The 12,917-nt window shown below is 27.9% G+C and overlaps 3 protein-coding genes across 5 annotated transcripts; 1 reads left to right on the top strand and 2 right to left on the bottom strand.

Annotated features, from left to right (window-relative positions):
• Window positions 1–93: 93 nt before the first annotated feature.
• Window positions 94–1,232, bottom strand: ND-B18 (NADH dehydrogenase (ubiquinone) B18 subunit). The gene is made up of 3 exons (XM_035090160.1): window positions 1,030–1,232; window positions 644–812; window positions 94–325 (listed from the first exon to the last, which is right to left on the bottom strand). Exons 1-3 carry the CDS (start codon window positions 1,136–1,138, stop codon window positions 235–237), a joined length of 369 nt encoding a protein of 122 aa, XP_034946051.1. The 5' UTR covers window positions 1,139–1,232; the 3' UTR covers window positions 94–234.
• An 83-nt stretch (window positions 1,233–1,315) lies between these two features.
• U2A (small nuclear ribonucleoprotein polypeptide A'-like U2A) lies at window positions 1,316–3,000 on the bottom strand. Of its 2 annotated transcripts, XM_035090159.1 has the most exons (5): window positions 2,679–3,000; window positions 2,570–2,610; window positions 1,871–2,447; window positions 1,704–1,793; window positions 1,316–1,432 (listed from the first exon to the last, which is right to left on the bottom strand). In XM_035090159.1, exons 1-4 carry the CDS (start codon window positions 2,758–2,760, stop codon window positions 1,753–1,755), a joined length of 741 nt encoding a protein of 246 aa, XP_034946050.1. In that variant the 5' UTR covers window positions 2,761–3,000; the 3' UTR covers window positions 1,316–1,432; window positions 1,704–1,752. The 2 variants fall into 2 exon arrangements, with proteins under 2 accessions (XP_034946050.1, XP_034946049.1); XM_035090158.1 differs by having other exon boundaries at window positions 1,316–1,793; window positions 2,679–2,999.
• Window positions 3,001–7,497: 4,497 nt separating this feature from the next.
• On the top strand, window positions 7,498–11,151 carry LOC118071153 (elongation of very long chain fatty acids protein AAEL008004-like). Of its 2 annotated transcripts, none has more exons than XM_035090140.1 (4): window positions 7,498–7,732; window positions 9,001–9,252; window positions 9,626–9,869; window positions 9,957–11,151. In XM_035090140.1, exons 2-4 carry the CDS (start codon window positions 9,001–9,003, stop codon window positions 10,439–10,441), a joined length of 981 nt encoding a protein of 326 aa, XP_034946031.1. In that variant the 5' UTR covers window positions 7,498–7,732; the 3' UTR covers window positions 10,442–11,151. The 2 variants fall into 2 exon arrangements, with proteins under 2 accessions (XP_034946031.1, XP_034946032.1); XM_035090141.1 differs by lacking the exon at window positions 7,498–7,732 and adding an exon at window positions 7,790–8,230.
• Window positions 11,152–12,917: the final 1,766 nt, after the last annotated feature.

Raw genomic sequence — 12,917 nt, 5'->3', positions numbered from 1 at the left:
ATTTAATTGTAATTCAATTGCCTAAGACTATGTTGTCCTGACCTTTTCTATTAGAATATTTCTGCGGGAATTTTCAATATAATTAAACTAAGGTTGTAATCTGACCATCTCTTTTATTTATATATCTCAAATATTTACACTATTAGAATAAATTGTTGGATTAAATAGTATTTTGCTAATATTAACGACAGATAAAAATATCAATGAGCCAATGTCGACAAGAAAAATCGACTTTCAAGCAGCTGCAGCTTCTTTTTCTCGCTTTCTCTTTTGTCTTTCAAGTAGTCGTCTTTCACGTTCATATTCTTTCATCCGCAAAACATAACTGGAACGAATTTTCACCAAAATAATAATCTATTAAGAAGCTAAATTTGGTAATTCTTAAGTCAAACTCTGACAACATATTTAAAAGAAATCTTCATTTTCATTATTTAACAGTAGTGTTAAACTTTTTTTATATTCATAAAATTAAGCATAAATTATCACCTACTACTAACTGATCATAATAACACTTAAAGAATCACCAAATAAAATGAATTTTTAAATGAAGATTTTTTAGCTAATGTCGTTTGAGTTATTTATTATTAAATTTGATTATATATTAAATAACCATTTGAAATAGTAAAAAAATACATTTACTTACTCTTCGAATGAACAAGTATTCCACTTGTGTACTTCACGACCACACTTAACTACCCATGGAAAATTGTTATATCTGCACTGATCATATTCTAAGAATAAATGTGCACAATAATCTCGAAATTCTGGTTCAACTCTTCCAGCCATTAATTCTTTTTCAGTGGCAATCATTACTGAAATAATAAAAAAAAAATTTAGATTACATCCTTAAAAAATGCAAATGATGATGTCAATAATATGTTAATTAATTACATTACTTCTTATTAAACAAAGTCGTTAATTAAAAGCATCAACATAGTTAAATTATTTAATTCGATAAATATTTTTAACTTATTTATAATCAAATTTGCTAAAATTATTATGAATAAAATCCAAACATTGAGGTTATACCTCTTTCCTTTCGTCCATTTGGAAATCCATAATTTGGATCAAACGATGGAACAGCATCTCCCATGGGAGTTACGTCAGGATGTAAAACGTAAGATGCGGTACTACCCATTTTAATTTTTAATAATAATATATTTCAATAATCTAAACAAAACTACTAACATTAAAAGGGATTTGATGACTGATGGACTAGTGCCATCTGTCGACTGATCTTATATCACTATAGTCAATTATGTAATGTTTACATTTCTATTTCTAAACACAATGGTAATAAATAGTATAAAAGTAATTTGTTCATGAAAAAAATCTTTTATTAAATTTCAATATGAAATAAAACAGTAGGATGAAGTAATGGACCTGACAGTTCCTTGATTTTGAATAGATGGTTATATCAATTACTTAGACTCTGAAATAAGTAGATATAATACATCATAAATATATCTAAACATTGTATCGCTTCATGGCATTTTGAAATGGAAAATCAACTATTTTATAAACCAATCTATCGTACATAGTTAAAGCAATTTCGATACTTTATATCGGTATTATCATCAATTTTTCTATGTTCTTAAGTAGTTTAATACCATAAGTGTAGTAATGTTTTCTTATTAACTTAATAAATTTTAATACAAAACTTATACTAAATTTTAGTAAACTCCCATTACGACCATACTTACTTCGATAATAATTACATTTAATTTATAATAAATGATTTGAGTTAGTTCCTCAATCATCATCTTCTTCCATGGCTTCCATTCCATTAGCTCCTGAAATACCAATCACATTAATAATGTTTTTCGTATAGTGACTAAATTTGTCAAAAATATGTTATTTTATTATTAACCATTCTGATTTTGGTCTTCTCCAGGAATATGCCCAGATTGAAGTAATTTTCCAAGTCTCCGAATTTCATCGAGTGACGATGCTTGAGAAATAGCATCTCTAATTTTATTTTTTTCTTCAGAATTCATAACTTGTTTGTCTGAAATGCCCATGGCAGCTTGAAGTTTAGCTTTTTTGGCAATTTCTCGAGCCATTTCCTTGCCTCTTTTGCTTCTAAAGTATTCAATAGCTTCTTCACGTTCTTTTTGCTTTATTTTGCGGAAATCTAATAATCTCAATTGAGGTAGTCGATAGATAACATATTGTCTATACTGTGATTTAGCCGACACAGGATTCTGTAGAAGGCATAGGCTTTGAAGATTTTTAAGCGGAATTAATGGATCCAAGTCACCTAATTCTTGAATCATATTTCCTGTTAGCATGAGAGTTTCCAAATTCGGAATACAATGTTCTAAACCTTCAGCAATTCTAATAATACGATTATTATTGAAAAAGAGCGTTTTTATTCGTTTGAGAAATGGAAATCCATCCAACTTTCGAATATCATTGTCGGAAAAATCGATCGTATCAAATTGATCCTATTTGAAAAAGAACATTTCATTTAACATCAATATAAAATAAGAGTATATCAATTTAGTTCCAACTATCTATAGTAGTAGATAAATAGTTGAATTGAAAAAAAAAAATCTTATACACTTACTAAAGTTGCTCCAAGATTTTCAATTGTAGGTATTTTGTATCCTAAAACATAAAGAACAAATAACAAATTGTTTATGCTTTAGTTTTGGAGTGTGCTGTGTTTTTCTAACCTCTGAGGTCCAACTCTCGATCTCTCACAGGATTGATATATTGCATTGATTGTTGTATAAGCTCGGGAGTAAGTTTGACCATTTTTATTGAATATCAAGTACTATTTAACTAGTAAAATACTGTAAAAATTATTTATAAAGTTTATTATGGTTACAAACAATATACAGCAATGCTCTTTACATGAAACCACTTCGTAAAATTTTGTATGCTATCTGGCGAGTTTCAAAGAACTTAAGAAAATCTGTCGGTATTTGTTACCGACTGTTTGTATTTTATTACTAGTTTTTTAACATATGGTAACATTTTTTTATGATAACACAATAGTTTCAATAAATGCGCTAAATTTTGAATAAAAATAAAACATTGACAACAACAAAAATGTATTAATGTTACAGCTATTATTATTCAATGATAATCATTTATCAATAAACATTGATCTTTTAACTTCTTCCTAGATTATAACACCTTATAAAAAATAGTCTCGTGACTAGAACAAAATTATTACTAGTGCCAAACGCTATCCTTCTGACATTTCACAATAACGAAACAAAAATGGTACTCAATCAAGTGATTTAATCATATATGTGAATAAGAAAAATTTTTGCATTCAGTTAACAATATTTTGAACAATAATTGATAAAAAAAAGTTAATTCGTTTACTTAATCATCATTCATACTTGTCAACCACAAATCATAATTATTTCTTCAACAGTGAAAAGAAATACTTTAAATATAGGCCTATTGATCTACTACTACTGAGAATAACCAATCAACGGTAGACAAAGATTGACATATGGACATGTGGATATTTGTTGAAACAAAGTCCACCCTGAATAACTATTTGAAAATATTTTCTTCAAACGATCATTCGAGAATTGTATCGAAACAATAAAATGTAACGTTACATAAATCACAACTCTATATGGCAATGAATTAGCAAAAATTATCAGTTTACGAAATAATATAAACAAATGAAATCTTTGAATAAATTTTCAGGATATCCAATGGACAGATCAAAGGTCAAGAAAATTATGCGAAGTATTAGTATTATTGGTGGAAATTGCGCTGTGATGGGTAATTATTGAAATCCGAAGGCTTTCATAAAGTCATGGTCAATAGTATTTCAAGGTTTTATTGATATTTTAACGAATGTATAGAATAATCCTGACCTAAATTTTTTTGCGTAAGCTTTTTAAAATTTTTCTGAAGGGAAGAACATCTAAAATATGACATGTTCATTACAAATACATACAATAACGGTAATATGCAACCGTTACTTATGTATGATGAAAAAAAAAACTTTGGAATATTCATGAAAACATTGAATATTTATTCTACTTTTTCGCAAATATATGGATGTTTTAAGTTACCTAGAATATTCCAGTCATTACATTTGAGATGAATAGATACAAATTGGTTGGTATTAAACTCCTTTTATTTTTTCGGTACTTAAATATTCAAGTTCAAGAATATATGTTCAATTCCTTATTTTTAAAAGTGAAAATAAAGGAAAAAATAAAAAATTATTGATATCCAGTAAATTTTCATGATTAAAAGATTTTTTGTTCAAGTTTTATTGATTCGATAATTTTAGAACAATAAGCTATCCATATTCATTGTTATTTATGAAGCAATTTTAGTGAACGTAATGATAAAATGAAATGCACCGAATCATCATAAAATTAACTAAAAATTTTTCTACTATTTTATTCATGAGTTTTTTTAACACATTCAATAGTATTATGATGTAGTAGTAGTATGATCCACCACTTTTTTCACCAAAAAACTATTTTTTTTTTAAAAAACGATCATTTCTATAAATCAAAAATTTGCAAAATACGTCAAACATTCAATTATTAATTCGTTTCCGTTGCTCTTTGACCGATGAAAAGTTATCCTATCACCAGAATGTCATTAAGAATATCCAAAAATAAAATTTAGTAATGCGTAAATGTTATAAAGTACTATGAACCCTGTAAACAAAAAAATATTGATGATTTTGATGACGTATTAAGAAGCTGCAAAAAAAAATTAACACTTGTTTACATCAATCTACGTATTTTTCATTGAACTTATGCTAATTGAAATTCTCGATTGTCGATATTGTTAATAATATATGGATAATTTCATGATTATTGTCAATGACAAAGTCTATCTATAATGAAACAAACATTATCTCATGGATTGTTTGTATTAATTAAACACATAAAAAATGTAAACTTCCTCGTCTACTTTTTTCCATCATGATTTATTTAATATTAACGATAATAATGAATCGATTACCATCATTAGAGGTAATAAATGGGGTTTTTTCAATGAAAAATATTTTCGAATTAAAGTTATTTTTTATTGACGATTAAACATCTTAGTCGTTGATTTAAATGGTACATAAAATTGTGAATCCTGGCTTTATTCAAGGATATTCTTTTGTTAAGAGAGATTTGTTAAATAATATTTTAAATTAACTAAAAATTTTTTGATATGTAAATTCTGAAATCTTATATGCATTTTAATGAAAATCAGCATGATTCTGTATTCTAGTAAATGTCAGAGCGGATGACATATTTGAATATCATGAAGACCTGTTACACACAATGCTTTATAAATTAGCATAAAAATTGTGCATCGAATGCATGTAATGCATAATCCAAAAAATGTATGTTAATGAATGTAAAAATTGTTTAATAGTTGGTCGAGAAAATAATGATGTAATAATTAATAACGTACTATTTATGCAGTTAACATCCGAAGAAAAGTGTATTACCTACTTATTTAATTGGGTAATTACGCGAGAGTAAATACTTGTAACATACGTCTTCTGTCTTGAACGTCTAGAAGGTTCGTCTGGACAGAAGATAGAAACTTGATGTGTTTCGGTACAAAGTACGATTTAGTATTCTTTTTCTCCTTTTAATTTTATTCGTATCGCATTCACACTCATTAACTGATTTCTAAGTCTTAAGTAACTCTTGTAGTGTCGACAAACTAGCAGGATTCTTACGAGAAATTTTATCTCCAATAACCTTGACAGTAATTCATCACAAATCTACGTCATTGTTGCTGGGGTTTTTATTTATCTCAGAAGTAGCAATTATGATTGCAATCTTTCATTGATAATTATTAGAGAGACGTTAATGAGTGGTAGTAATTACATAGTGTTTTTGTTATGATGATTTATACTAAGTCTTTGGAAGTCAATTGATTAATACTAAGTATTATTCATGTTTCTATTATTATCGTAGTAATTTTTTTTTCTGGTCCAAAGGTGTCCAAATATACAAAAATGGTAGGTTATAAAATAAATTATATAAAAATAATGAAAAAAATTAATGAAGTAGAGAATAAAGTTTAGATTTTGTGGTTTTTGTGGGCAATAAACTTCAACAGTAGACAAAGTTTAAATGAGAATTACTTTTTCCTTCTTTTATTGAATAAATAAATGATTAAAACTTATTAGTAAATCGTATTTAACATTATTTTTCAATTGTTTATTTAAAAAATCAATACTGAATGGTTAATCAATATAGATCAATAATTCATAACATTTTTCGTAAATCAAAATATAATGAATAATAAAAAAATCGTAATTATCTATTGCTAATTTTAAATTATGGTAAATAATATGAGAGTAATTACTCGATAATTATAGTTTTTGGAATATTCTAGTAACTATTTATTAGTAATTCGATTGTTTATAAAATACGGAATAAAAAAGGAAAATATATATTATAAATTTAATTTATTGGAAAAATAGAAATGCAATCAGCAACAATCGACATTTGACTTGTAAAAAATGAAAGAATTAAATGCAAATAATGGCACGCGTTAGATTTAGCTGAACTATATTATCATAGTAATTAATATTCTTGCAATATCTGATAAAACATAATTTCTTTTATGCCATTCATTTACAGACGAATTTCTCTACAGCTTCACTTAATTAAAAAAATCATTAAATAGTACCAAGTTGAAAATAATCTTATTTTAATTAAGCAAAAAAAAATTTTTTTCCATTATAAGTAAATAGAAATGAAGTTCATTTATGCATCAATGATTGATTGAAATGCCCTGTGAAATAAATTAATCGTAGTAATTAATTGTTTGCTGTAGTAATGGAGGCAAATAATTAGTAAAATTCAAATTTTATTCAACGTTTACTGATGTCTAATAACTTGAATGCAGCTGTAGTTTCCGGACTCTATGAACGTCACTGTGTGAAAATGTACAAACCATTTTGACCTGGTTACAAAATTATTAAATGCAATTTTACTCTCTAATTAATCCGAACTATCCACTCAGTATTTCACTTGTATCATCTTCTAATATTAAAATAATTAAATTACAGGAAAAATGAATGATTTATTCTTCTCTTACTTTATAACTTTTTTTTCAATTTAATTCCCATAAATCTACTAATTTAATCCATTGCTTTAAGTCTTAAAATCTTAAGAGAATGGCAAGAGTGAAATTAAGCTGGAGTAACTTTAAAGTTAAGAAGGAGAAGGGTGTTCGAATCTAGAAAGATCGGTTACAAGTATATCACACATAAAATTTGCAAATGTTCGCTATGAAAAGGCTACACACTTAAACTCGGTGTAAATTATTCTAGGAAATTTTTCAATATTTTTTACCACTGTTTGATGAGATAAAATATGTAAAAAATTCATCGTAAATTGAGTAATAATGTTAATTGTCAATAAAGCATTTTTGTCTACTGAAGGAAACTCCCTTGCGGGTGGGGGATGACTGGAGGTATACCACGTGCCTAGACTCCCCGGTATAGGTGTCACACACAAGAGATATAAGGCAGCGTCTCTACTTCGAAAAGTCAGTTGATTGCTGTCTGCTGTACATACTTATGGTTAATTAAATATTATCTACAACTTTTAGTAGTGACAGCTGTTGATTAATTTTTTTTTTATTTTTATTTTACTTATTAAATTTAATTTAATTACTTTCGAATTATTATTAAGTGCTTCAAGGATCCAGTGAAAATATAATACTTTGACTTTCTCTGCTTCTTCTGAGATTAAAGATTAGATAATATATCAAAGTAAGTAAACAAACGATTCTTTTTTTGTTGACGTTGTTTATTATTGTTGTTGGAAAAGAGTCATCTTTATGCAAGGTTGAGTTGCAAAAATTTACTGTCATGTCCATGGTTGGATAATAGGATAATATAGAAGCATCAGCGAACTTGTTTTATGTAAACACAAACGACCTGTGGACTTAGCAGGTGATAATAACACATGGGTGGTCCATTGTTTCAAAATTTATTAACAGTGCTGCTATTACTATAAAGTGACAATTATAATTTTATGTGTCTTAGCTATTCAATATTACGCAAATGGCGCTAAAGAACAAATCACTTTCGATTGTCTAAACTATGGAGTTGAATAATTGACATTGGACTTCCTGTGCAATGACCCGAAATTTCAAAGTTTTCCTTTCTAATTGAAAAGAAAAAAAAATAAAACCAAAAACAAAACCACATTGAATTGTCTTTTACATTGAAGAATAGTCTTTAAATATATTTAAACATCAATTCAAGGTAATCACAAATTTTTTCAAACAGAAAAAATCTAATACTACATAGGAGTTGATAATACGCGTTCATATATACTAAAATTATATTCATTACTATAATCACCAACCTTGATATATTTTCTGTTGGTGGAGATAATTACAAATTAATTACTAGAGAAAATGCAAGAATCGACAAAAAAATCGTTTTAGTTGTAATTAAATAAGATGATTAAAAAAAAAGAATGTTAATTGATGAAGATCCAATCAAATTGGATAACGATAGTAATTCTTTCATGATAATCTGTAGATTAATTAAAATATTTGTGGGAAGACGAAGCGTCTTACAGTTGAAACCACACAAGTTGTCGCGATCCATCGAGCAACCAGATCGCATCTCAAATAGCTTTGCGGTGAAGGACTGGATTTTTGCGTGGTAGAAACAAGTTCCCCCGGGCCACTTTTCCTTTCAGCTTCCCGGCATTATGAAACTTCTAGTGAATAGAAGGATCGAGAGGAAAATTTAATAGAAGCTTGCTGACCTAGCTTTGGAATGGACTTGTGGATTGCGATAGAGAGCTGGTTCATAAACCTTCAATGACGGTCACCCTGAATCTAGAAACTTCTATGAGATGTTGAAAGAACCAAGCACGTTTAAAGGGTTTAGCCGCTAATGCAATAAATGTTAACCTCTAAATAAATTACCAGTTACAATTTTTTTATAGCTTTACATTTAATTAATTCAGATACTAAACATGTAATTTCTACAGTTATAAATAAATCATTTCATTATTGCAGATGGCTGGGCTATGGAAATCAATTTCAGACAATTATCGCTGGCTGATGGACGAAAAAAGTGACCCAAGAGTCAATAATTGGTTTTTGATGAGCAGTCCATTTCCTACTCTCTTTATATGCCTTTCTTATGCTTACTTTGTTAAAGTGCTTGGACCAAAGATTATGGAAAATCGAAAACCTTTCACTCTTAGAAAAGTTCTGCTAGTCTATAATTTTTTCCAAGTGTTATTATCGACTTGGCTATTTCATGAGGTAAAACTTTGATTGACTAAACTTTTTTTTTAAAACAGTTGGCATTGAAATCATTAAAATTATTCTTCACTGATTTGTTTGATTTTGATTACTAATAGATATTGAATTTAAATTATCATAGTTTGTAAACAATAACAAATTTGTTCTTTTGCTGATTCATTGTCTGGCTAATTGCTGCTATTATTAATCAACTATAAGACTATTTGAACTTGATTAAATCTACTTTTGAATTATTGATATATTTCAAATATGTATCGTCAATTTTTGTAACTCATATCATGCTTAAAGAATTTTCATTACGGATAAAAAATAAATTTAATTGATAAACCTTGTAATTAAATAATTTAATCGTGGAATTTCTTTTAATTTACAGGCCCTGGCAAGTGGTTGGTGGAATGACTATTCATTCAGGTGTCAACCAGTTGATTACTCTAACAAGCCAAAAGCATTAAGAATGGCTGCTGGTTCTTGGTGGTACTTTATTTCCAAGTTTACGGAATTTTGGGATACTTTTTTCTTCGTTTTACGGAAGAAAAATAATCAAATTACGACTCTTCATGTTATTCATCATGGAATTATGCCGATGTCTACATGGGTTGGTGTAAAATTCCTCCCTGGTAAGTTAACTAAATTTTCAATAAGACAAATTTGTATTTATTTAAAAAGTAATAATCTCAATAACAAGTTGATCTATTTCATTTCAGGTGGTCATGCATCCTTCTTCGGACTCTTGAACACATTTGTACATATCGTAATGTATGGATACTATTATCTTGCTGCCCTTGGACCCCAAATTCAACCATATCTCTGGTGGAAGAAATACCTCACAACTCTTCAAATGGTCCAATTCATTCTTGTCATGGTTCATGCCTTTCAACTACTCTTTATTGAATGTGATTTTCCCAAACCCTTCGCCTACTGGATTGGATGCCATGCAATTCTCTTCTTCTTTCTCTTCAGGGACTTTTATGTTCAATCTTACACCAAAAAACGTGCAAGAGACGCAGCAGCACTTAAAATGAACACCAAAAAGACTGATAAAACTGAAGATAATTATGCTCAAAACTTGGATAAATCTAAGAAAGAAACAGGTGTTCTCTATCCTAATCAGTACAAAATGGCTACCGGTTACATTTCAGACAATGGTCTGAGAAACCGTGCTTTTATTGACAATCACGTAGGGGAATAATTATGATGATACTGATGTAATGCTCATTTTATGTCCATTTTTTTCATTATTGTTCATTTATCTCTCAACTACATTTATTTTTAAATGATAGACATCTTCGATCTTCATCCTCTCTCAACATTAGTTAATATTTTTTAGCTTCATTAAATGCATGTGTGATTGTTGATTAATGATAATATTAATATTAATTACTTTTACATTCTGAAGCAAAATTCCAAAGACGTTAAATTCTTATTAGTATTAGGTTGGCTAATAAATTTTATATTTTTTATAAAAGTTCAATGTTGAACTTTGTTCAATCAACTAGTCACTTGGATTTTATTTGTTCGTTTTTAAATTTCAGCTAGAAAAACATCTAAAAAACAATAATCTTTATGACATTGTATAGAAAAATTAGTGAATTTTTTTACTAAAATTGTAAATAGAATAAAAAAGTTAGAATTTAGTAGCCAATTTGATAAGTCAGTTCTTTCGGTAATTTTTGTAAGAATAAACATAAAAATATTTAAAAATAGAAGTTTAGGTATAATCAATGTCTTCAATCAGAAAACGTGATAATTCATCATGATTGACGACTGAGCCAAAAATACTGAAATGCTGTAATAACTACTAAAAAGTAGTAATAATATTTAAAAATTAATATAAGAGATCAATAATTAATTAAGAATATTTTGTACAATGTATTTATTAATGAGTGTAATTATATTATGTATTATGAAATATATTAACAATGTACTATTAAAATACTGTATAATTGAAGCTTTCTTAAAGGAATAGTCAACTATAATAAAAGTATGAATGAAAAAAATAATACTCTTGTCAATTGAATTGCTGAATATAACAATAAAAAATTTTAAAAAAATTGACACGAAAATTTTCTTCATTATCGATAAATGAAAAACTAATGATAACAGAAATGTCGGTAAAAAGGAGGTTTAGATTGTGAGCGAGTTATTTAATTTAAAAATTTTACGAACTTAATGATGTAACGTTGCATTGCGAAAATTATCAATCGTAATTGTAAAGTTTTCCTACATTTTTTTTGTTGTTTTTTCACATAAATATTTTTATTTCACATTGAGAATTAACTTGACGTACTTTTAAATTAATTTTTTACTGTTTTTTTAAATATTTTATGAACAAAAAACGATTAGAATAGAATAAATAAAATTATTTGTTTATATTTGAACGACATGTAATCTCTAATAGTGTCGGTCGATACCATTTGATAGTGAAAGTGGCCGTGAGAATCCACAGGGTGAAAGTGTAAAGCATTGAAAGACTGCAACAGGCGTTACCTACAACTCAATACCCATATCTCGCAAAGATATGATTATTTCATCGATCACGTCTTATATCAACATTTAGCTTTTTTTTAAAATATCTAATCACATATAATTGTCTACTTTATTAAAATATACATCTATATATTACACACATGATATAAGAAAAACAAAGTTGTTTTTTTATTAGAATTGCAAAATAACATTTTTATTTTTTGAATGCAACAAAAGCTATGAAATGTAACTAATAAATGAAACAGAATTAATTTTAAACATGATATTTAAATGATAATCAACGACACTAACGATAAATAAGGATATCTGTTTGGCAGACTTTCTAAAAATTTATTCAAGAATGAATTGTATATTTGAACTGTAAACACATTTTTCAGGAAGTGCGCAGTCTTCTTGAAATTTTTTTATAAATAACTAAAACAGATTAAACTTACTCAACAATTTGATGAGATAAAAAATTTCATCAAACAAATTCTTCATCTCAGATGATTTTTACTCGGAGGAATACAGAATCTTTATGGCTCTAGGTAATTAGCAATTTTTTTTTCAATTACACAGTAGATAATTTACTGGAGAAGATAAAAATATTTTTTCCTTGGGCCAAATTGGGTAGGAATAAGAATCTCGGACCTTCCACGAAATGGCAATAAGATCGTGCAGCATCCGTGTACCTGAAACAGGTAGGGGGGTCACTTTCGCTGACCGCTGTTGGATTTCCATGTGTCACACTTGCATAATCCTTCACGCAAGACTGTTACGCACCAAACCACTGATCTTTCTTCAGAATCGTATAGGAACACCAACTCTCCCATTTAATAAATGAAATACCTGTAACTCCTTTTCTCACCTAATTTTGAAAGTGTGTCATTTTATTATTTATATTAAAAATCTAGATTAGCAAGTTTGCCCCGTCGACGTAACTCAAGTATCAACCGAATTTCCATTGAATTCGCTCAATTCGTAACATGACATTGTGATTATTTTGTATTCGATTTATTTAGCATTGTAATTATTAATTTGATGGAATTTTTTAGCACTGTTACACTACACTTTGTGTATAGTTGAGTTTACATGCATTTATTATCAAACACATAACACATTATCATAAATTACGAATTTATTAACTGCAACAATTTTGTCGATCACTTAGGAGATGAATTGTGCAATGTAATGTTTTG

The sequence above is a fragment of the Chelonus insularis genome, unplaced genomic scaffold (genome assembly GCF_013357705.1).
Source record: "Chelonus insularis isolate UGA/USDA-ARS -01 unplaced genomic scaffold, ASM1335770v1 contig_75_pilon, whole genome shotgun sequence".
Lineage (NCBI taxonomy): Eukaryota > Metazoa > Arthropoda > Insecta > Hymenoptera > Braconidae > Chelonus > Chelonus insularis.
Note: the sequence above shows the minus strand (reverse complement) of the source record. Positions and strands in the feature narration are given on the sequence as shown.